The sequence below is a fragment of the Daphnia carinata genome, chromosome 4, assembly GCF_022539665.2.
Source record: "Daphnia carinata strain CSIRO-1 chromosome 4, CSIRO_AGI_Dcar_HiC_V3, whole genome shotgun sequence".
Lineage (NCBI taxonomy): Eukaryota > Metazoa > Arthropoda > Branchiopoda > Diplostraca > Daphniidae > Daphnia > Daphnia carinata.
In genome coordinates, this window is record NC_081334.1 from 7,334,991 (window position 1) to 7,357,477 (window position 22,487).

Below are 22,487 nucleotides of genomic sequence, written 5' to 3' on the forward strand. Positions count from 1 at the left end.
TAGTTTCGTAACGTTTAAGTTCAACAAGATAATCAACGTGGCTATTTACAATTAGTAAGTTCAACAATCCGTCCAACAACATAAATGCCATATCCACACGAAGGATCATATTGTCGGGTAACGTCGTCTGCATCCTCTCAAACAATAGATGGCGATTTTTGCCGCGCACTTCAAAACTCGAAAAAGAAAGTATTCTTTAAAAGAAAGAAAATATACATGTACATACAAATCACAATAACTGTTTAAATAAATTTCATTTCAGGTTTAGAAAATGATTTTTTTTCATTAACTTATGTCACACGTTTGTAAGGTATTGTGCGCAATATATAAGGTAAAATCTTTATAAACCCGACAACGTGTTTTTACTCTATTACCAAGATGAAACTCCATTTCCTACTAGGCTAAGTGACCTTGTTACAATAGCAGTATAGCACTATCACATCATAGGTAACGTGTACTGGACGTCTCGTACAAAGAAAAAGGTAATTCGTGATTAGCTAGACAATAAATTGATTATTCAGTGGCATAGTAATTAACTTTTCTTGAACATAAGTGTGCCATAAACAATTGTTGCTAACTTCTTTGGATTTATATTTAGATTCGGCATGAATATCGACAACAAACGACAAGGTGGGCTGTTTAATGGAATGCCCTCTTATCATGTGTTAAGTAACCAATCTCAAAATCCTCAAAATAATGATCTCATTAAACTAATCCAGCATGAGGAAAACAAATTTTGGTCTGTAAGGCCTCTTTACATCTTTGCCACCCTGCAAATGGTATTTGGGCTGTTTCTTTTCTCGGCCCAAGTAATAATACTAACTGATTCTTGATAATTTATTGGTTAAAATTCAACAAATGTTTCTTTTTTTAGATTGCCCTGTATAGTGAAAATTGCCAGTGTGAAGACATGATAAAATCAATAGTTTCATATGAATTTGATGGCAATGAGCAGATTCCTAATTTCCTAAGTAAACAGTTATGTGTATGTCATAGAAGTACCTTTGCTATTTGGTGTGGTGGTATAATCTTCTTTACCGGCCTGTTAAGTGCTCTGGCTACCAAGTACAAAACAAACTTCCTGTAAGTCCAAAAAATATCTAATCACAAAGTCAACTGTTTCACAATATGGTTGTTTCCCACCCAGGTTGGTGGTGTCTTCTTTTTTGTGTGTTGCAGGATATGGAGTTAGCGTTTGCTGCTTAATTATGAGTGCTGTTCATGCCCAAATTGAATTGGACAATGGTAACTTGTTTTTTAAATATAGAGTTTGTGCAGTTTACCTTCATGCAAATGCTTGGATTGCTGTGCATTTTCGCCACAGTAATGCACAGAGGAACGTATGTTGGAATGGCCGTGATTTCCGGCTTGAACTTTCTGATTTTCGTGCTGACGTCGGCATTATTCTGTCGTGCCAGTTGCTCTTGCTGTCAACCTCACGTAAAAAGATAAAGCATAACTTGTGTTTTCCCTCGATAGCTTATTGTCATGAACATTTTTACTTTTAGACTCCAACCATTATGTACCTCTCGTCTGTTGACGATTCCACTTCGAATCGAGAAAATGAAGTCTCTAATTTGCCCCGATAAAGAGTTGACAGCCAATCTGCGTTAACATAAAAAAGGAAAAATTAAGTTAAATAAGTATTGCTGTTGGTGTTGTTAATGTGTTACTGATAGGACTTTCCAATACTTTTAGTTCTGTTGGTGAATTCCTGAATAAATCCAGAAATGCAAACAAGATATGAACGAGATGTATTTGTATAATACTTATTTTGACACGCCTTAGCGCGCAATGAAAAGGAAATGTACATCTTCTATGAAACCAGGAGCTTAACAGCAACCACAGTATGTACGTATAACTTAATAAAAACTTTTGGTGAGGATCAACTGTGAGAATTTAGAGGATAAAGACGGACGGCATCTTCGTAAGGAGGGGGTGGCTGTTCATTCCAACGGCCATAATAAGATGCAGGCGTTTCCCCAGCCATGTCGATGATAAATACGTCAACGGCTCGATTGCTAATGCTCTGCCTTAAGTCCGGTGGTTCACTTGCAAATGGATGATCTTTTTGTCTTCTTCCTTCTTTTTTCTTGCGAAGATTTGAGCACAGGCTCATCAGCATACGGATGGCAGCCACAGCCAAGAAAACAAATGCAACCAGCAGGTACACTTCGCTCATATTTTGAGAAGTCAGAACTAGGACGAAGTTTAAATGTATCCGTTTTGTTTTGCTGCTGATCCTCTTGCGGTTTCAATTTTTATCAGAAGACAGTTTGAAGCACGTCTATTCACTTTCTCAACACTTGGTCGATTTACAGATTTGAATACGTATCAGAAACACTTTCACCCACGAAACCCGCACCACTTGGGGATCACTTCAGGCTACAATGGAAAGTGGTGCACATTCCAGTACAAGCCAATCCACTCTTGACCTCCGACTGTTGAATTGTTCCTTATTTTTTCCTAGAACTTTCAGAAACAGCTTTCGAAAAAGAAACCGGTTTTTCTTTTTCAACCGCAGTTCAGAGCACCATAACAAGGTAATCTTGTTTTGCTTTCAGTCAATACGGTTCACACTTGTCCTTTTTAAACACTTTTAGAATCCATCCGATCTCGTTATTGTAGTCCTACTTTTGAAGACTTAAAGCGTCATTTGGTAGCGGAGGTAGTTGAACAGCTTCGTCGTAATCAGGAGGTGACACTTCTTCGACCAAACATTCGTACGAAGGCGGTTGGGCGTCAATTCTGCAGTCACTGCTATCGTAATTTAGGTTGATGGTGAAAACTTCACTGCCCCGATGATGGGCGATTTCTTCGTCGGAAGGGTCTGTATAAGAGGAATTCTTCTTCAAGCAACACCCATTTTTACGATAATGCGACCAGAAACAGGTCAAGAAAATCCGGAAAGCAAAGAGGGAAAGAAAAATTATAGTAGCAATGTTATATGACTCCATTTCGCTTTAAAGCCAGCAGCAAGATCCACAATTTCAACTTCCAGCAAGCTCTAGGCTTTTCGTTTTAGTTTGTTTTTCCTTATCCTGCTGTATCCACGGCGTGACTACTTTAGCGAAGTTTATGCGCTGCATTGCTGCACGATCCAATGAATTAATATTCTTTTCCGGATAAATGATAGCACCTTGGGCGAAGTTCGTAAAGTTCCTCACTGTTTAAATTAAATATAGCCGATGCGTAAACAGACGGATAAGAATTGGATAAACAATTGCGTTGTCTTATCTTCGCAAAGAATTTTATATCACGTTCGTGATACGCTTTGTTTACGACACAGTGCGAAAACATTGAGTCAAAAACACGTGATTGGCGAAGAGCTGCTTCAAAACGCTCTACGACGTGGTTACTAACAGCATTCTGTATAACGGGAATAACATTAATACCTCGCACTAGACGAATGTCTCGCAGTATTGAAATGGCGAACGTGCTTGCCACATTTGATGAAAAATACGATAAAACCGTCGCGTTCCTAAAAAGGCACGCGAGAAGTAACCGGTTTCGAATAGTTTGTTTTGTATTCGCTGTCATATTCCTGTTTTGTTTATTTACGTAGGCGTTGGTCCTGGGTACACCTTCAAAATCATGATGACGTAACGGATCTATTGTTAGTCGTATGGTTTTTGTCCTTTAAATTCCATTGTGAATGTTTGACTAAATTGTCTCCAGAAAAACAAATTACAAAATTATTTTAAATATTTAATTATTTGAATAGCTATTACTTGAAATGTGCTGCCGTCTATTTAAACGCGCATAGGTAAATGAGAAATTTTTGGCAGATTTCTATCTCCAACAAAGTATAAGCCTTCTGCGAACGAGAGATTACTCGACATTGCTGTGCTAGGCTAACAGATGTCAAGTTTCGCGTAGACCTCTATGCTGTATTGATTGAATTCTCGAGAGAATCTTTCAACAGACGCGATCGATGCCGTTGACGCTGAAAAAAAGGGAGAACAAAGAACGAAAAAGTTATTCAATGATTACATTGCCAGCCATGCGTTTTATATAGCAGTAATTTGGACGAGACAATATTCTAATATCGCCCTTGCCCAGCGTCAGCGGAAGTACACTTACAACACAGACTACAATGGGCGTTATATTTCCTCGGTAGGCCATCAACACGAAACGACATATCCTATTCAGTGCACGAAATCAGTAAAAATTTCCATATTTTTTTTTATCCTAGTGTTTTCTAATTTTCTACCACTCAAACTGATTTTCTTTTTTTTTTCGACAAGCAGGAAATGTTATAATCTATCATGCAGCGCTAGAAATACGAATGTCTGCTGTCTACTTTCTTTAGTAATGATAAACGTCACCGTTTAACATAACCACTTTTCAAAGTACTCGGTTCTACTCTGATAGATTCTTCTATTCTCTCTTAGTTCATCCATCTGCTGAGGACAAATTAAAAAACTAAATGATAATACTAACCATTTCAGACAGAACCTTCTTTCAACTGAAAACGCCATTGTACCCTGAACGATTACTGCGCCAGTCTGCGAGACAAGATGCAGCTGGGAAGATCGATAGAAAGAATAAAGAACGTACTGTTGTCAAGCAGGCCAAAGTTCGAGGTTTGTTGGACGGATGCCCGCCCAGATGTTGGACTCGCAGAGGAAGTCAAAATATAGAATGAAGTGCTACTGTGTAGCTGGAGTACGAATCCTGGAATAATAAAAAAGAAGTCTTTTAGTGAGTGGTTAACATGACAGCTGACAAAGAAAGAAAAAGGGAAATGAGGACTGATAACGACGAAAAATATTCCGACAGTAATCCGATAAGTATGGCTAGTCGACTGGACTAGTCAACGGAAACCAAAGCCCAGCATAGATCCAATAAAGAAACCTGGCAAAGATCACAAAAAACACTTGTGTGGTCTAATATTGTGCCTGCAAACAATGAAACGTTAAGATCTTACACAAGGAAACGGGAATTTGTATTGGATGAAAGTGAATAAGTGCTGCCATACACACACAGGTTAATAAACAGTAAAGTTTTGGTTTGTTTTTTTTCTTTTTCTGTAGATTCCAAAATGACGAGTTTTTTTTTCTTTTACCACACCAAACGCTACTGGGCAGTCCTCAGAATGGTAGTAACATACACAAGTGGTACGATATTGAGATATCAAATAGGGGGGAGATGGGGGATCGCGATACGAAGGATTCATGTTATGTGGGAAAAGAAAAAAAAATTGGGGAGTTTTCTTAGAATTTTTCTCCTTTAGAAAAAGAACGTTTGGCCATTGAGTTTCTTAATTTTGAGATAAACAAGGAAAAGAAAATAGCTACTGCGCATGCCTTGCTCTTACTTAGATGCCTTAAACGATTACAGGGCAGATAGGCCAAGATCTTTTTAAAAAGAGAAATCCACTAAGTTCGGTCGCTGAAATTCAATTGGCGGCATGGGAAAGGATATCCAATCGATTTGAGCAAAAAAAAAAAATAATAATAAAATATTGCAGGAAAAAAGGTGAACAAAGAATTGGCTTCAATTTGAGCCTCTTGCCGTTCAAAAGGAATTGTGAGATTCGACCGAAAGAAGGGGGAAAAAAAGAACTTTAGTTACTTTTTCCTCAAAATTCTGTGCGTTTGCGGGAGAAAAGCAGACCGGGTAATAAGCATTCATAGAATTGTTGCAAACAAAATGGATCTCAGGTTTGACAGAAAACGACATCCACCCCCCTTCCCAAAAAATACCGTACGAACAGCAAATTGACATTCATCAGGTTATAAAGAATTAAGGTAGATAAAGAGGATCATTCAAGGAAAATGTCGAAAGCAGCTGCAAAAATTCGAATAACAAAAGAAAGCGACAACTTCTTTTGCCGACATGGTAATTTTCTTTCAAGATATGAGTTGATGAGAAGAATGGATGGGGTAAACCAAAGCAATAAACGTCCAAAAAGCCAATTAATAAATATTTCAAAAAAAAATGTCAGGCTAAACGGAAATTATAGGTAGGTTGCTAGATTATTTGACAACGAACGCGTGTATAATGATGTAAGGGCAGTAACTAGAATTGATTCCGAAACGAACGATCATTTAAAGTTAGAAACTCCGAACGCAAAAAAGAACAAATAAACTGATCGGCGATTACGAACAGTTGACGCTTCTGTGCCATTAAGATATTAAATTGAGTCGTATCGCCTTAATTTGTGATTCTTTTTTCTTTTTTTTTGTGTATGGTACCTTCTGCTTTTTAAGCCTTAAAGTCCTCGATCTTACGAATTGCACAGCACAGCAACATGGAGAAGATCATTCCAAGTAGCTCAATGATACCAATGCCAATGCCTGTGGCAAACACGTAGGTGAAGTATTGATGGAGCAAAGCTTCCAGCTTAGGTGCGCAACCCTAAAAAAGTAAAATAGAAACAGGAAGTTAGTTGTAAAGCCAGCCTTATTAAGGAGAAAGTCTACAGTGTATACAACAAGACAGTTACGTACGTCGGTGTAGACAATGCCGAGAGCGGAAGCAGCGAAGCCGAGCGAACCAAGCTTGCGAGTAGTCTCACAAAGGTCCGAGTCGGGGTCGGCACAACAAGACTTGGGCACCGAATAAGTAGGCGCCAGAGCACTAATGCCGATCTCCAGAGGCGACTTCTCGCCAACACCATTGTAAGCCGAGTTAGCCCAGCTGGCGTAGCTCTCAGCACCGCAGCACTTGAGAGATTTCTGGATCATGTCGAAGGTCTTGGTTGTCACATCATCCTTGCCGTAGTCGCGGCGAACCGTGTCCCGCACGCTCTCTTGCACAAGCTTGTTCAGGTCGGCGCGGTTCATGTAGGCCCACACGCCTCCGGCGATCTCGGCGACGAGGATGATCATCAAAAAGACAAAGAACTGCAAGCGACGTATTATTAAGTGGCGTTCTTCAAGTTTTCTGTTTTTTTAACGACATTTGACACTCACGGTTCCGAGTAAACATTGGCTTTCACGTAGGGCGCCGCAGCAGCCAAGGAATCCGATGACGGTCATCAAAGCTCCAGCCGCCAACAGGATGTACGTCCCAGTTGCGTAATCTTGCGCACCTTTCGCCATGAAGACCACCGCTTGATCGAAGAGAAGCCAGATAGACAAGGCCAATACGCCCACACCAGCCAACTGTCATCCATCAGCAGGATGCGTCACAAGATGAATAACAACAAAATCCGAAGCGAAAACGAGGGGAGAAAGAAAACAAATAAAATACCAATAGTGAAATGGGTGGTATGTATGTCGGCGCAAAAATAATGGAGAAATAATTGCACTCAATATGGCAATACGAAACTGACCCACACCCAAGCCTTACTCAATAACCGAATTACGGAGGCATTCGTCACTGCCTCCGAGTGAAACATCATTTCCGCAATACCACTTCCTACGCTGTCGGGCAAGTAAATCTCTCTTTTACCTTCGTTACATGTGTAAGCGAAATCAACCGATCGATGAATCCATCACCCCTCCCTTTCAACTGCATCATCCAACATACGGTGAAACTCTATCAGAGAGTGTATATCTATATACACCACTCCGGAAAACGGTGCGATGAAGGATGAAAGAGGACAAGAAAAGGGCGGAGAGGAAGAGGGAAAAAGAGCTCGCACAAAGCTCTCTATTTTCTTATGTGAAAAAAATCGATAACAGTCTGGCGATATGGTTTCAACCGTTCAACAGGCCACTTGATTCGTAACTTCCTATCAATTATTGGCCTAGCCTCAATGACGTAAAATTTTGCCTTTCTCGTGGAATTTTCCTATCCATTCAGTTTTTGTAAAAATACAATTACCTTTCACTATTCAGAATGCAAGGCCGAAGCCTCAATGCAACTTCCAAAACTAAGCATGCTATTCTTCATCCTTGTGCTACAACCACCATCATTAAAAACCAGCTTGCAAAGGCTGGCCTTGAAGCACTGGTGTAGCCTTCATAACAGGACCTGTTTAATTCTAAGTTTCCCTGAATTGCAGATTACCAAAGTGGCCTAGCAAGTCACTTTTAACTTACATGACTAATACAAAAATTGTACTACTGCCCTAAATAGAAAAGAAATTTGAAAACATTCTTCAAGAATGGAATATGGAAGTGTTCTTCGAAGAGATAAAAAAAAATGTGGAAAGTTTTTGTCAATATAGTTTAGAATTTACTTTATCAACTAAACTTAAATATTTATATCCAGTGATAGAATTTGGCAAAAGATTACCCAGAAGATGAGGTTGACAAAGAAGACGATCCACTTCAGCACGCCATAGCAGCCACTCAACGCCATTCTTGATGAAGATTGATATTACTTGTTCGCACTCGTATAAACAGATAAACGGCAAACAAGCCTAAATGTGTGCCTCTCGAGGTTCGAATCGAAAAACAATATGAAATCTGTTTAGAAGAAACTGTAAAATGCCGAACAGTTGTTTGCTGTCTGAAATTTCGTCACGCTCGGCCAGGAAGTCGACGCCCAAACATCAGCTCGGGCTGCAAGGTCTTTCTCATACGCACCGCCCCGAGTTAGCTCGAGTTACCACCTAGCGGGTGAGAGCATAAACTACATTTTTCGAACTATTTTCTGTGAAGTTTTCCTACGTTAACTAAAATTTATTTGACAGATTTGCCTGTCCAAGATGACGTATTAGATAAAAATCTCATTATTATCTAATTGAATGTCATAACTATCTGTTGAATTAATCAGCTATAATCGAATTTAAGGCTTGGCATTTTCTACTGGAAAGATTGCCCACGGTGATCAAAGATCTAAGATAAATGCCATCTGTTGTTTACAATTTAAGCAAGTGCATTCAGACAGCTTTCCAATGAAGTCAATTACTTTATTGCTTTCGTGTAAGAATTAGTTCTTGAAGAAAAATTTGTCTTTTTTAATAATTCGAAATTAAGTTTATGAAAAAATCCATTTACTTCTTGTTTCATTGAAATGTTATGAATATAGAATGTAAACAGCTAATGGCAACGCAGTGTTTCATCCAAAGAGAATTTGTCTGTGGTGTCGACGGTTTCATTGAAACTGAGAATCGGCATATTGCGATACAACATTTTGTTAAACAAAAACTATTTGTGTAATTTTTTTGCATAACACAAGGTAACGTTGCAACAAATGCACCCATTTTATCGAAAATATTAAAAAACAACATGTGAAATTACAATCAATAAGCCAAGATTCAATCTTGCACTGCCTTGTGCCTTTATATGAAAATATCATGTGTTTACTTACAATAATATTTAGAAAACCACAAGTAACATAAATCATTTTCATAAAGAAAACCCTGTTCTTGGTGAGAAATGTAGATATAATCTAATCACTATATTCAGATGGCTGATGATGCACCAGGAATGGATGTTGATGAGGAAGAAGTAGAACAGCCTTCATCTTCTAATGTAAAAGGAGATCGTAAACGTTTTGAAGTGAAGAAGGTAAACTCAATAAAGGATGGACATTCCCAGTAACTAATTTTAATATTTTTTTTTTTACATCACATAGTGGAATGCTGTTGCTTTGTGGGCTTGGGGTAAAAAAACTTTTTTTAACAAAGAATCAGTAAATGATTTATACATATTTAAAATTTTTTTATAGATATTGTTGTTGACAACTGTGCTATTTGCCGAAACCACATTATGGACCTCTGCATTGAATGTCAGGCCAATCAAGCATCAGCAACTAGTGAGGAATGCACTGTAGCTTGGGGTGTCTGCAATGTAAGTGCGCTTGTTTCAATTAACTTACCTGCAATTTTTTATAAATGATCATCTAAAGTGATAAGTAATATTGTTTATCTGAAATATTTCAGCATGCCTTTCACTTCCATTGCATTTCCCGTTGGCTCAAGACTCGCCAAGTATGTCCTTTGGACAATCGCGAATGGGAATTCCAGAAATATGGACATTAAAAGTATGTCCATTTTGCAGCAAACTTTTTTTAAAAATTATTATTACCGAATTTCATCGATTGAATCTGTCACCTGTCAATCTTTTTGTGCTTTCGTTGAATTACAAAGGAAAAACTTGAACAAATGTCATTCTATAACTTTAGTCCAATTGCATAATCTTGATACCAGGAACAATATGCTTTAAAAAACAGCAACACCGACGTGTGCGTGCGGGTACAAAACAAAAATCGTTCGCAATCGCAATCGAATTAATAATTTTAATCTAATTCCCTAACTCTGTCAATAGCGAGATACACATACCCTTGCTTAAAAATTATTTATGGAACGGAGACTACAATAATGTGTCGTTAAATAATAGTTTAAACAATAAGACGAAGAAGCCTGGGCAAAATCCCCTTATAGTTTCTCATTAGAAAACATTTGCTTTCATTAACGAGCTTGGGAGCAGACCTGCTATTGCGTGAAGGTGGAGAAGAAGCTAATACGGCGACCGCCAGATGACACGTCGATAGCCAGGTTCGCTATTTCCATTTCTCTTACGGTTGGTTAAAACAAACTAATTACTCTAAATAATTTTTTATTATTTAATTCACGTGGAGTAACCAAGGAACTTACTTTGAAAATTTATATAAATACCCATTTACATTACAACCACTTTGGGGGAAAAAAAATTATTTGGCAAATGCAACTGACGCTCTGTTGGTATGGTTTTATTTACAATTCGTCTTTTTAAAAAATGGAGGATACAGAAACATCTCCTAGCCAAAATTCGAATATAAAATGGATACCACTAAGTATCACGGCAGAATATCCCGAAGGTAGTTTTGCGTAACATTTTCTGATTGTATTGATCTGCATATCTGTTTATATACACAGGTGATATTATTGGAAAATTGTTAGCATTTACTTCAATGCTTCCTCATGCCCTTATTGTCAGCTTTATAACATTGATACTTTTCAGAAGGGATCTCCATACAGTAAGTTTATTTACTACTTGGATTGAGTACCTGTTTTACATTAATGTTTGTTTTTTATCTGTAGATATCATATCTTTTTGGGTTGGTACTCAATGAAGGGATTAACTATGGTAAAACTTATCATCCATACTTCTGTAAAGTGTAGTGCATAAAGATTTTTTTTTATTATAGTGCTCAAACATACTCTTCGTCAAGGAAGACCAATAGCTAGACCTAGCCTTTTACATGAATATGGCATGCCTTCATCTCACAGTCAGTTCATGTGGTTCTTTACAACTTACATGTTTTTATTTCTTTGGGTGCGATTGAGACACATCAGCTACACAAACACTGTATGGATTTGGATATGGAAAACCGCCATCACAGTAGCATGTGTTGTAATGTCAATAATTGTTGCAGGATCAAGGTTTCAAATTCATTCTAGATTTATTATTTTAATGATTTTCAACAATGTAATTTTTGGATTTTATTACTAGGATTTATCTTCAGTATCACACTGTTTCTCAAGTAATAGTGGGAGCATTACTTGGATCCGTATTAGGAATACTCTGGTTCTTAATAACTCATTTTACCCTAACACCTTGGTTTCCAACTGTTGCCTCATGGTTGGTTTGCTTAAACAAATAACAATTTATAGATGTATTTAAAAAATAAATAATATCTCTTTTTTTTTAATTATTTGGTAGGAGGTTGTGTGAATGGTTGCTGGTAAGAGATCAAACACTTATCCCCAACGTTATATGGTTCGAGTATACATCCCATCGGCACGAATCAAAACATAGAAGTCGAAAATTGGTCTCAATGAAATCCCAATAAAACTAGCCTGAAAGTAAGTTTGTAATTGGTAGCTTGGTGCAATTGTTTGTCTGTTCACTGTGCCTACAAATTTGTTATTGTTTTGGAAGTGCATATTTCATGAATATTCTTTTAAGAAACATATTTTGCTGTATTAACTTGCCTATGTTGTCATTTGATATTCCTAACATGATAGAATATCTCACAAGTACACTGGTTTGGAAAGGGTTATTGTCGTGTAGTAAAAATGATTTTATTATCAAAATTGTACAATGAGTTCAATTTACATGTTATTCATCGTCCAAGCCAAATTTAGCCTTCATCTTTTCTATTTCTTCTTTCTTTTTGTCTGTGTCCACCTTCTTGAAAGCTTTGGTAGGTTGATAATATAGAACCACAAGGTAACGATTGCAGACATTAAACCCTGAAAGATGGTCACAAGCATTTTTGGCATCAAATATGTCTTCATACACCACAAAAGCTGTACCCCTAGTCTCTGGAGTATTCCCCCTATTAAACGGAATATTCAATGTGTGATAGTTAAATTAATTTAAATATTTGCTTACACTCTGATTTGACGAATTGCTCCATATTTTCCAAATATATCATACATTTCTTCAGATGTAATCTTGTACGGAAGGTTTCGAACATAAAGAATTCTGTTCACTTCAGGGGGTAACCGCACCTGAAAGTATTTAAGAATTTATATAAATGCTCAATGCTAAATATTCACAAACAATAAAATTTGGAACAATCCTCTAGAATGATTCCAATGCATTAATATAATGATAAAAATATTTCATACATTAAGTTTTTTCTGCATAGCCATTGCCATTTTAACTTGTGGATGTAGAATTAACAAAAGGACACCACTAAATTTTCAAACGCTTAATCTAAGCTTGACATCGAGAACGCCGCTTTGTATTCAAAATGGCTGAGCTGTTTTCAACAGCAGACGATAAAGCGTTGTTGTAAAAAGCGGAAGCACCAATAAAACATGGGCTGTTGCTCTTTTGCTTAAAAGGTGTGGCAAATTTTTTTTACCAGTCTAGTACTAATTATACTGATAAAGTCTTTAAATTCAATTTAAAAACTTTTTATTCTACGTTTTGTTTTGGTTGGCAACGTTCTTGCATTAGTCTCATGGTTCTAGCAGACGATGATATCAAAAATAAAAGAATATAACAAAAAACAAGAAAACTTTCTATATCTATCGAACCACCCGAATCCCGTCTTCTATTGGTGGTTGAATCTCAAGATGCGATGCTGATGGCTACTGTGTAGTAGTATAACCCAAATTGATGCGCTACTGCCGTAATAACTTCAAGAAAAGGACTTTTTAAAACTTTTCCCAGTGCCGTGTTCATGCCAAATAATTACTCAGGCATCAGAAAAACACCTGAAAATTGTGCATTAACAGATGTCTTCCAATGAAAAAATTGAAAATGGTTGCACAACAGATGGTCCACAGGTCTCTAATGGACATAATACAAGTTCTGCAGTTGCACACTCACGTAAGTATTAAAATTAGAAAGCTCTATATTAGTGACAGTAATTAAACTTTCTATCATACACAGCTAGCATGCCCTGGTTTGGGATGGATATAGGTGGGACCTTAGTAAAATTAGTATATTTTGAGCCTACTGATATTGCCCCTGAAGAGGAGAATGTTAGCATATCAGAGATTGAAACCCTTCACAACATTCAAAAATACCTCACCAGCAACAGTGCATATGGAGCAACAGGACATCGAGATATTCATTTGCAGGTATTTACAAATACAAAATCCAATGTTTAACTTGAGCAATTCTCACTGTAGCTATTTTAGATGAGCTCTATACCAATGGGAAACAGAGTAGGAACTTTACATTTCATAAGGTTTCCTACATCTGAAATGGAGCAGTTTCTTCAGCTTGCCAAATCAAAAGGATTTGCTTCTCTATCTTCAACAATTTGTGCTACAGGTGGAGGAGCATACAAATTTGAAAAAGACTTTTTAAGGGTGTGTACATTTCGAGCAAAAAATCTTATTTGTATATATGTATTTTAAAGTTATCTTGTATTTTCAAATTTATAAAAACTAGGTTGTACATTTAAACCTACATAAATCAGATGAACTAGAATGTCTTATAGGTGGGCTTTTGTACATTGAAGAAATTAATCCTACTGAGGTTTACTATTGGGAAAACCCAATAGACGAGAGCACTTGCGTCAAAAAGACGTACAATTTCAAGGATCCATATCCGTTTTTGGTAATCCCCTTTATTTTCTCTTTTTTAAATGCGGTTGTTGAGCACATCTTATTCCATGTTGTTTTCAGCTAGTAAATATCGGTTCAGGCGTGAGCATACTCGCAGTTTACGGTCCAAATAATTTCAAAAGAGTCACGGGTACCAGGTAATTTAAATAAGCAGATAAATGATTTAATTTAAGAATTTTAATGAAATGTTGAAATTCGGAGATTATTAATTACGCGTTGTTTAAAAATTTATCATAGCTTGGGTGGTGGTACTTTCTTGGGACTATGCTGTCTTCTTACCGGATGTCAGTCTTACGAAGAAGCCATTGCGCTTGCTGCTGCTGGTGACTCAACCAAAGTTGATAAAAAAGTTCGGGATATTTATGGTGGTGACTATGACCGATTCGGTCTCGATGGAGACATTGTTGCAAGCAGTTTTGGCCAGATGAACTTGCCGGACCGAAGAGCAGAAGTCAGCAAAGCAGATCTAGCCCGTGCGACGCTAGTGACAATTACGAATAATATTGGTTCCATCACTCGGATGTGTGCACTTAATGAAGGCATCGAAAGAGTACGTTATGTTCCAAATCAACCCATTCGTTTATTAATTCGAACAATCTTGCCTTTCAGGTAGTTTTTGTTGGCAACTTTCTTCGAGTTAACACGTTGTCGATGAAACAGTTAGCGTACGCCATGGATTTCTGGTCCAATGGTGCTCTAAAAGCCCTATTTCTCGAACACGAAGTAACTATCAGAAAAATTGTACAATAGTTGTCAAATTCTAAAACAATAAATTTTACAAGGGTTACTTTGGTGCTGTCGGCTGTTTATTGAGACTTGTTCATACAACCGACCTGCCCGCCTCCTAAGGAGCGCGCCTCTGAGTTAGTCATTGGGAAATGACATGCAAGATCAAGATACTGCTAGGCTTTGTTTTCTGCCAAGAATTCCAGCACACATTCTCAGCTCAGACAATGATGTTTAATTTTCATATGTAGCGTAGCTGCTCATTTTTTGAGCACTTCCCTCTCCCACCAATTCTTAATATGCCAGCAAAATAATTGGCAGCAACAACACCAAAAAGACAGTATATCTTTCTTCCAGTTGACATGTTTTTCCTGTACAAAATTTGGGTCTTTATTGTTGTTTCTTAACGAACCAGATTTTTGACCAGTTTATTAAGTATGTCGATATTGTATAATCGTCATCACACACGGGGCAATTACATCAGTTTGTATTGGGATAGTGTTGCGGGAGTGTTCATTTATTTTTCATGATGTTAAGTTATTTCCTGATTCCTGATACGATAACCCATGAAGAATCTGACCTTAACGAATATATGTTAGATAAGCATTATTCGTATGGTCCACATACTCTTCCTCAATTGAAAACTACACTAGTCGAAAGGTTAACATTCGATGTGTACTTTGTCTTCCGCGTTTCCTTATCTCGCGATGAGGAAAGCAAAAATCCACCCTTCAACGAGACCTTTTATGCATTTGGGCCGACGTTCTTGGCATTCATTGTTGTTGTAACACTAACTCTTTCCTGTCCGCTTATACTTACTCCAGGATTACTGCTGGACAATCCACCGATCTTAGTAAAAATTTGGCAACCTCTTAAATCCATCAATAACGTTCGTGATGGACATCTGAGCTTACCAGTATAACGATAGGTGCGTTGAATGTAAATTTGTTGTATACAAAAAAATTCCTTGGTTTCTTTAAACGCTATTTTTAATAATGTGGACGATTCATATTTAGTGGTCTTACAAGAACCAGTTCTGTAAAAATTGCTTTTAACAGATTCCTTTCATGCAGGTCTCATGGGGGCTCGCCTTCCTAATTTCGTCCTTTGTTGTACAATAACAACTGAGAAAGCATGGAAGAATATGTTTCTCTTACCTCGCCCAACACGCCAGTGTCCCCTCTTAGCAATGCTTGCACCAGCCCAGGTGAACTGCATGCTTCTATGTCTGGAAAAGTTTGTGGAGTCTGCGGAGATAAGGTTGGTGGACAGCTTATTGTTTTCTTGCTGTTTATCCTGCAAACCTTGTTACTCATCTGCTTTTCGTTGCATGCAAATCAAGGCTTTAGGTTGCAATTTTGGAGCCACTACTTGTGAATCCTGCAAAGCCTTCTTTAGACGTAATGCCCTGAAAGGAAAGGTATGTCGGTCATTTTGGCTTGCCATTGAATTTTCATTCACTAATAGCAAATCTTTGATAGGAATTTCGTTGCCCATTTGAAAGCAACTGTAAAATAGATGCTGTTACACGCAGGTTCTGTCAAAAGTGCAGACTCAAAAAGTGCCTTGATATTGGTATGAAAAAGGAGTTTATCATGTCTGAAGAAGAACGAACTGTAAAAAGAAGAAAAATAGAAGAAAATCGTATGAAGAAAACTAAACCAGGCAGGACAAATAACCCAAAGAACAACCCAAAACAACTGATTCATCTCCTAAATGGCGGTGGGAGCAAAACCAACCAGAGAAAAAGTGACATTAAATCTGAAGCCGAATCAAGTTTCTCTGACTCTGATGTCACTACTAGTCCCCCAGATAACTCTTCTGAGGGGTTCCACGAAAGCCCTGTCTCCTTGAACAAAGGGACATTAATGAATAATCGTCATCAGTTGGCATCTGAACCCATAGGTATTTTTGAGTGTAGCAATTGCTAGTCTTTCATAGTTCCATCAACTATTTTCTCGCACTCTAGGCAGGACGCTTGAAATGTCTCCCCCAGAAGAATGCCCAGAAGAAAGCTCTCCGTCCACTGCCAATGGCTTGATGCGCAGTCACTCCATGATGAGCGTGGCTGATGCCTTCAATATCAATCTACAAACCATGGATGCTTTGCTGAATACTGCCATTTCAGCGGAATACAACGTTGTAGTCGACTTAGTTCGGGGTAAAGATACCAGTCCATTGTCACCCGTACGCGACCGCCAACTCAATGAACTAGAAGCAGCCAAACTACAGGAACTGGTTGTTGCCAATAAAGCTCTCCTGGCACCATTAACGGAAGACGGCCCTGTAAATGTATGCAATCAAATTGATTATCATTTCAAAACCGGGAATTAACGCTTTTTTTTCTCAAATTATTATTTACCAGCTTCATTACGACTCTGGAGATCCCACATTACTAAATGTTATAAATCTAACTGATATCGCCATAAGACGAATCATCAAAATGGCCAAGAAATTAGCGGCGTTCAAGACCCTTTGCCAAGAAGACCAGATCGCTTTGTTGAAAGGTGGGTGTACCGAGCTAATGATTCTACGAGCTGTGATGTCTTACGACGCCGACAAAGGCTGCTGGAAGGTATGTAATTAATAGCGAAGAAGTAGGTTCTATAAGGTGAGGCTGACGAGGTTTCTCTCGCACTTGCATAACACAGATTCCCCATACAGAGTCCCACATGAACCACATCAAAGTGGAGGTGCTGAAAGAGGCTCGAGGTAACGTGTACGAAGAGCACCAGCGCTACATTCAGTCATTCGATCCACATTGGCGCTCGGACGAGCAAATTATGCTCTTGCTCTCTGCCATTACATTATTCGACCCGAATCGGCTTCACGTTATACATCGGGATGCCATCAAATTAGAACAGGAATCCTATTACTATTTGCTGAGACGCTACTTGGAATCGGTGGTGGGTGGATGCAAGGCCCGCTCCATGTTTCTCAAGTTGATAGCCAAAGTCTCTGAATTGCACATACTTAATGATAACCACGTCCGAGTTTACTTGGATATGAACCCCAAAGAGGTGGAGCCTTTGCTCATAGAAATCTTCGACTTGAAATCCAGATGATGCTGACGATCTCAGTCGTCTAGTCATTTCGAAGCAGAACATTCAATAGGAAAGCAACAACGTTCAGGGCTCGTCTTCTCCAGTTTTTGTGTATTACTGCTCCGTTCTTAGCTCGTTATTAAGTTTATCTGTATGAAAGGTTTTACATCTTTTTTTTTTTTTTTAAATTCCCATCGCGCCATTCACTGTTGTATTATACCCCATATATATACATAAAATTAGTTTGGTTTTGTATGAAAACAGAAACGACAACGTACAGTGTGCCAAGATTCCAAATGTCTTTAATAACTACAATGGCATTTCGTCCCGACATTCTCTTCTCTGCCACGTCATTTGTAATTCTTTTTTTTTAGGAGATGACATTTGATTGTCGGAAGAAAAAAAATATAATACAGCTCATGCCTGTGTATGTATTGAGCAACTTTGTCATTCGGTCGCAGGCAGGCGGGTTTGTCAACATTGTCGGGATACCGATTAGATTACAGATCAGTCGTGCCTGCTGTTGCTAGCGTTGGATTTCATTATCGATTATCTTCCCCTTTTTTTTCTTTTTATTCCGCCACGGTGGTGAAGTGAATCCCATAAACGTGCGACGGCTTTATTATTTAACAAGATTCACCTATGTACACTTGTTCTTCGATAACATCTTTTTATTTTCATTCGATTCGGCACGATTATTGTTCAGGAAAGGTAAAGATTACATCTTATTTTTATTATCATGTTTTATTCTCTGCTGCTCAAGACGTTCTTGTGTCTTAGGGAAGGCTTGAAATGGAAGCAATCGATCCCGTGAGCACCCTGGGTTTTACTGCACGCACTGGGGCGTGGTGTTACCCTTGACTGACGCCACTTGTCTCCTCCCAACGTTTTGTTTCAGCGTAATGGCACGGTACGATACTACATAAAAAAAAGGCTGATTGACCAGCAACCGTAAGGTCCACGCTTCTTAACGACTCGTGAATGGTTTAAATCAACCCCCAGCAAGAAGGTAACTTTGAAACATATCCACGTCTTATACAAATTATAGAACTCAAGCCATCCATCATGAAGCTGATATAGGACGCTTTCCGTGTGAGAGCGCTAAAAGCGTTCCAACCCGCTTTTGTTCGTGCAATGCCTACTCACGTTCCCGTGCCACGCATTACGCCAATAAGCTTAACAATGTCTTTCATTGATCTCGAGCAATTTAGTTCGCCAAGGACTGCGAACAATGCGTTTTTCATACCACCCTCACAATGAACGATTTGAATTTTGCGCTTTCATTATTCAATCATTTTTACAGAGGTAAGAACAAACGATAAAATTTAGAAGTAAATGAAATGACCATGACTATCTCTTTCATTTTCCAAATGTTTATCAAGTAATGGGAGGATAAAGCGAAAAGCAAATGCTGGCATTTATCAGAGAGACGTGACAAATGCCCGATCGATGAACGGAATCTTGCCCGTGTGAGTGGTTGGTGTAGCGGGACTGCTGCGGTCAGTGTTCGCTGTCGTCGCGCCTCTGATTGAACTGCCGACCAAAAGAGAAAAAAGGGCTGTTTGGATGGCCAGATGGATGGGCTTTTCCCCTCCACTTTTGCTTGGATGCTCAATGGCTAATGGTGTCGACTCTCGTGTCCATCTAAACCAATCTAATCTATAGCTCTAAATAGTTGAGCAAATTCTCGTCAGGAAAGACAAAGACAGATACCAACACTAGTCGAAAGGAATAAATTGTAAAAAGGAATAGTAAGGGATCCCACCCCACCACTTTGTTGAGTGTTGCTGTAACTGTCGAAACCAGCTGATTTCTCTGCATTCTTCAACCAACCGTAAGAATGGGGATTACAAATCGTGCCTTGATTAAATCTCTAAAAAACACTGTACAATGACACCGTCTTCCTCTGTGAACTCTTAGCTGAAATCACATCGCTTATGCCTTAGAAAGTCTTTGAGTACGATGAAGGAATGAACATTCTTCTCTTATTCAAATGAAACCTAGGGCGTTCCCATTTCATCTCCTCCATCCGGATTACATCAGATTTTCAATTGCATCCAAAAGAAATGCGATGCTGACATTTGAGAATGATTGTTAAGAGGGAAAGAAAGCAACAAGGTCGCAGCTGGTGTCTGTCTGCATATCAGCAATAGCCCCGTGCCCATGGCCCGTCCACGTGAACAGTTGTCACCAGCTGGTAGATGTCCAATATTAAACTATGTGGCGTGGTAAATAATGCGCCTTCTGATACACATCGTCTCGAAGGATGGACAGGATCAAAAAGATTGTTCACAGTAGATGGAGTAACGAACGTGGGACACTATCATCATGGTCGAGGGCGCTGGCTGGTGGAACAATCGTTTTCTTAATAGATATAGTTTTCTTTTTTAGAGTTTGGCGTCGTCCATCAAGACCAAAAGAAAAAAACATAAGTCACAAAAGCCAAAAGTTGGTTGTGTGTTTAGAAAAAAAGAGTTTCGCGTGAGTCGGTCCCGCTCTTAATGGTTGTATGGGCCATTAAAGAAAGCGTTCTGTTTGAATGAACAGAACTGTGCCATTGAAAACCAACTTTTTGTCATGTTCTCCTTCATCTTTTCTCAATTCATCACGCTGTCTTTTGATGTTTATACACCCTCATTGTAATAATAAAAGGAAAATCAGTCTACTAATGCACTTTTGATTCTAATTTCATTATTATTTCAACTGGAAATACGTCACTTTTACTCCGTGCAGGTCTATACAGAGGACCATCGATCGATGGGGTTCTCATCGAATTAATTCTAAAGGTATATATATATACATGCAGTCTTTTGAATTACGAGTGCGTCATTTGTACAATGCACATGTTGGATGTATGACAAGAAACCGGCGAAATGTGTATACCTTACCGCCTCAATTGCAATCTTGACTGTGGCTGCTCACGTGATTTCCCAACGGAGATAATAAATCAAGAAGATACAATCCCTTATAAGTGTACAGCCCATGTGACCTGTCTCGGAATTTAGAGTATACACACAATGTGCGCAGGATGAGCCGACGTCGTCCTGCACGAAACTGAATTTACGGTCAACGTTGCTAGATTTTTATTTTGCTTATCCTATGTCTGGAAAACAAGCAATCAGTGATAGAAGAAGACTCCACTAGTCACTGAGCTTGGAGAAAATGATATCAAAATCGATTTAGCCCAACCATAAAATCCGTCAGATGGCATGTGCATACGTTTATAGTTTTGATGCCGTTTACAAGCTGCGTTGCCCTGCTACACAAAGAGATTGTTGGTGCATTTTCCCGCCGAGTCTGCGATCCATACAAATGTATCAATCTTTTGCTATTCTCTCCCCCCGATTTCGGGAAAACGGAGCTAATAGGGGGGGGGGAGGTTACTTGTCGAAAGAACATTTTGATCTTACCTATTCCCTTCACGTCCTTGACTAACCTTTGCACTCCCTATAAAAAGGTGTACACAAAGCAAAACAGGTAAGGTAGTGTGACGTCCTGCAATGACGAGACACGTATCGCTTTTGTTGGCTTGCATCCGGCCTCAACGTGACGACGGCCAATTTTTGTGTGTTCAGCCCAGCAACTAGAGATCTTTGTGAACCAGCAACAGGATTACCATCGTAACTGTAAGTTTTCTTTTCATTTGTTTTACTTTTTTGTGGGAACAAACAATCGTTGGCTGGGAGCACACTTGTATTGGAAGCCTTATGTTAGGACGCTATTCATACTCGTTATGACATGGAACGATCAATAGTTGACATTCACACCTGTTGATGTTTGCCGAATTGGATATTTCCTTACACCACAATTCAAAAGCTGAATATGTGTTTACGTTGTGAATTTTAAATGCATTTATTCATGTAAGATGTGGACTTTGTTCGTAGCTGGAACACACCTCCTTATTCACATGGTTTATACGTAGAGCTCACTGGGATACCTAATATTCAGGAAACTTTATTTTTTTTTTTAGTTTTCCTACCCTCGTTAGAATGGGTTTTCATTTTCTTGTAGACGTAAGCAACTACGTATGGAGCTATTCCTACAATTTCGGACATCCTATGCATTTCCGCGTTGAAACCGGATCCTATCGCGTTGTATCCCATTTATCTCTGCGTTGCCTTTCATTATTTCTAAAAAAAAAGAAACCAAGCTTATAGTTAAAAGGAGGATACACGTAAACAGATTCCTGCATCAGGGAATAATAAAGAAGTAATAAAAAATAAGAATGGAAATTGGGAAAGCGTATCCTTTCTTGGTGGATTTAGTTGCTTCTTGGAAGTTTCGTTTTTGGAAATTCCATGGTGGGCGAAATCGGATGTAATACCCATGCAAAATAATAGCAGCAAGACCATCAAGTTGTCGTTTCAACTTTTCTTTTTGTTATGCACGACAAGGGTTGGGCTACATAGGGGTAGTAAGTTTATTACGCCCTGAATACCACTAGGTATTCCATTCATTTGCTAATTTCCCAAAGGGGAGGTTCATATTCGTCTGCTTTTCGCTTTACACATATGTTGAATGCACGAATTATTCGTTTGAAATTCAAATGCGGTGGGATTTTGCTCTGAAACATTAGGCATCTGTAGGAACGCGTGATAATGAATCGTCTAGGGTGCTTACATAAAGTTGTGTTTCACGACGGACATGTAATACGGAAGCTATTTCAAAGTTTTGTTCTCGTGTAGTACTTTTGATTCGTTTATGTCCGCCGGCGATATTATTGGAGTAAGAAGAAAGCAATCTTCTACTCGATACCAACTTTTCTACTCTTCATTTCCTGTTTTGACTTAAAGATGTCACTG

The 22,487-nt window shown here is 38.6% G+C and overlaps 7 protein-coding genes and 2 long non-coding RNA genes across 10 annotated transcripts; 6 read left to right on the forward strand and 3 right to left on the reverse strand.

The window, feature by feature from the left end:
- Positions 1–605: 605 nt before the first annotated feature.
- Positions 606–1,740, forward strand: LOC130687751 (uncharacterized). The gene is made up of 5 exons (XM_057510936.1): positions 606–809; positions 875–1,083; positions 1,148–1,245; positions 1,325–1,440; positions 1,509–1,740. Exons 1-5 carry the CDS (start codon positions 606–608, stop codon positions 1,587–1,589), a joined length of 708 nt encoding a protein of 235 aa, XP_057366919.1. The 3' UTR covers positions 1,590–1,740.
- LOC130687771 (uncharacterized) lies at positions 1,079–20,733 on the reverse strand. Its single transcript, XR_009420758.1, has 4 exons — positions 20,724–20,733; positions 1,693–3,041; positions 1,284–1,605; positions 1,079–1,215 (listed from the first exon to the last, which is right to left on the reverse strand). It is a non-coding gene; the product is annotated as an uncharacterized LOC130687771 (long non-coding RNA).
- LOC130687749 (CD9 antigen-like) lies at positions 4,927–8,485 on the reverse strand. The gene is made up of 4 exons (XM_057510934.2): positions 8,191–8,485; positions 6,921–7,112; positions 6,456–6,851; positions 4,927–6,363 (listed from the first exon to the last, which is right to left on the reverse strand). The coding sequence occupies exons 1-4, from the start codon at positions 8,254–8,256 to the stop codon at positions 6,211–6,213; spliced, it is 807 nt and encodes a 268-aa protein (XP_057366917.1). The 5' UTR covers positions 8,257–8,485; the 3' UTR covers positions 4,927–6,210.
- On the forward strand, positions 8,933–10,007 carry LOC130687759 (RING-box protein 1A). Its single transcript, XM_057510947.2, has 5 exons — positions 8,933–9,078; positions 9,309–9,410; positions 9,478–9,505; positions 9,571–9,692; positions 9,785–10,007. Exons 2-5 carry the CDS (start codon positions 9,309–9,311, stop codon positions 9,881–9,883), a joined length of 351 nt encoding a protein of 116 aa, XP_057366930.1. The 5' UTR covers positions 8,933–9,078; the 3' UTR covers positions 9,884–10,007.
- On the forward strand, positions 10,552–11,886 carry LOC130687750 (dolichyldiphosphatase 1-like). Its single transcript, XM_057510935.2, has 6 exons — positions 10,552–10,701; positions 10,760–10,860; positions 10,925–10,970; positions 11,032–11,266; positions 11,337–11,465; positions 11,547–11,886. Exons 1-6 carry the CDS (start codon positions 10,620–10,622, stop codon positions 11,674–11,676), a joined length of 723 nt encoding a protein of 240 aa, XP_057366918.1. The 5' UTR covers positions 10,552–10,619; the 3' UTR covers positions 11,677–11,886.
- Positions 11,893–12,619, reverse strand: LOC130687757 (splicing factor 3B subunit 6-like). The gene is made up of 3 exons (XM_057510944.1): positions 12,461–12,619; positions 12,222–12,340; positions 11,893–12,165 (listed from the first exon to the last, which is right to left on the reverse strand). Exons 1-3 carry the CDS (start codon positions 12,488–12,490, stop codon positions 11,946–11,948), a joined length of 369 nt encoding a protein of 122 aa, XP_057366927.1. The 5' UTR covers positions 12,491–12,619; the 3' UTR covers positions 11,893–11,945.
- On the forward strand, positions 12,801–14,763 carry LOC130687566 (pantothenate kinase 3-like). The gene is made up of 8 exons (XM_057510738.2): positions 12,801–13,169; positions 13,233–13,423; positions 13,484–13,657; positions 13,740–13,907; positions 13,976–14,052; positions 14,153–14,465; positions 14,525–14,638; positions 14,698–14,763. Exons 1-8 carry the CDS (start codon positions 13,076–13,078, stop codon positions 14,761–14,763), a joined length of 1,197 nt encoding a protein of 398 aa, XP_057366721.2. The 5' UTR covers positions 12,801–13,075.
- LOC130687736 (nuclear hormone receptor HR96-like) lies at positions 15,428–17,735 on the forward strand. The gene is made up of 7 exons (XM_057510919.2): positions 15,428–15,569; positions 15,715–15,901; positions 15,984–16,061; positions 16,123–16,546; positions 16,611–16,933; positions 17,007–17,216; positions 17,293–17,735. Exons 2-7 carry the CDS (start codon positions 15,776–15,778, stop codon positions 17,704–17,706), a joined length of 1,575 nt encoding a protein of 524 aa, XP_057366902.1. The 5' UTR covers positions 15,428–15,569; positions 15,715–15,775; the 3' UTR covers positions 17,707–17,735.
- Positions 18,298–20,354, forward strand: LOC130687779 (uncharacterized). Of its 2 annotated transcripts, none has more exons than XR_009420798.1 (2): positions 18,298–18,396; positions 18,471–20,354. It is a non-coding gene; the product is annotated as an uncharacterized LOC130687779 (long non-coding RNA). The 2 variants fall into 2 exon arrangements; XR_009420799.1 differs by having other exon boundaries at positions 18,309–18,396; positions 18,466–20,354.
- Positions 20,734–22,487: the final 1,754 nt, after the last annotated feature.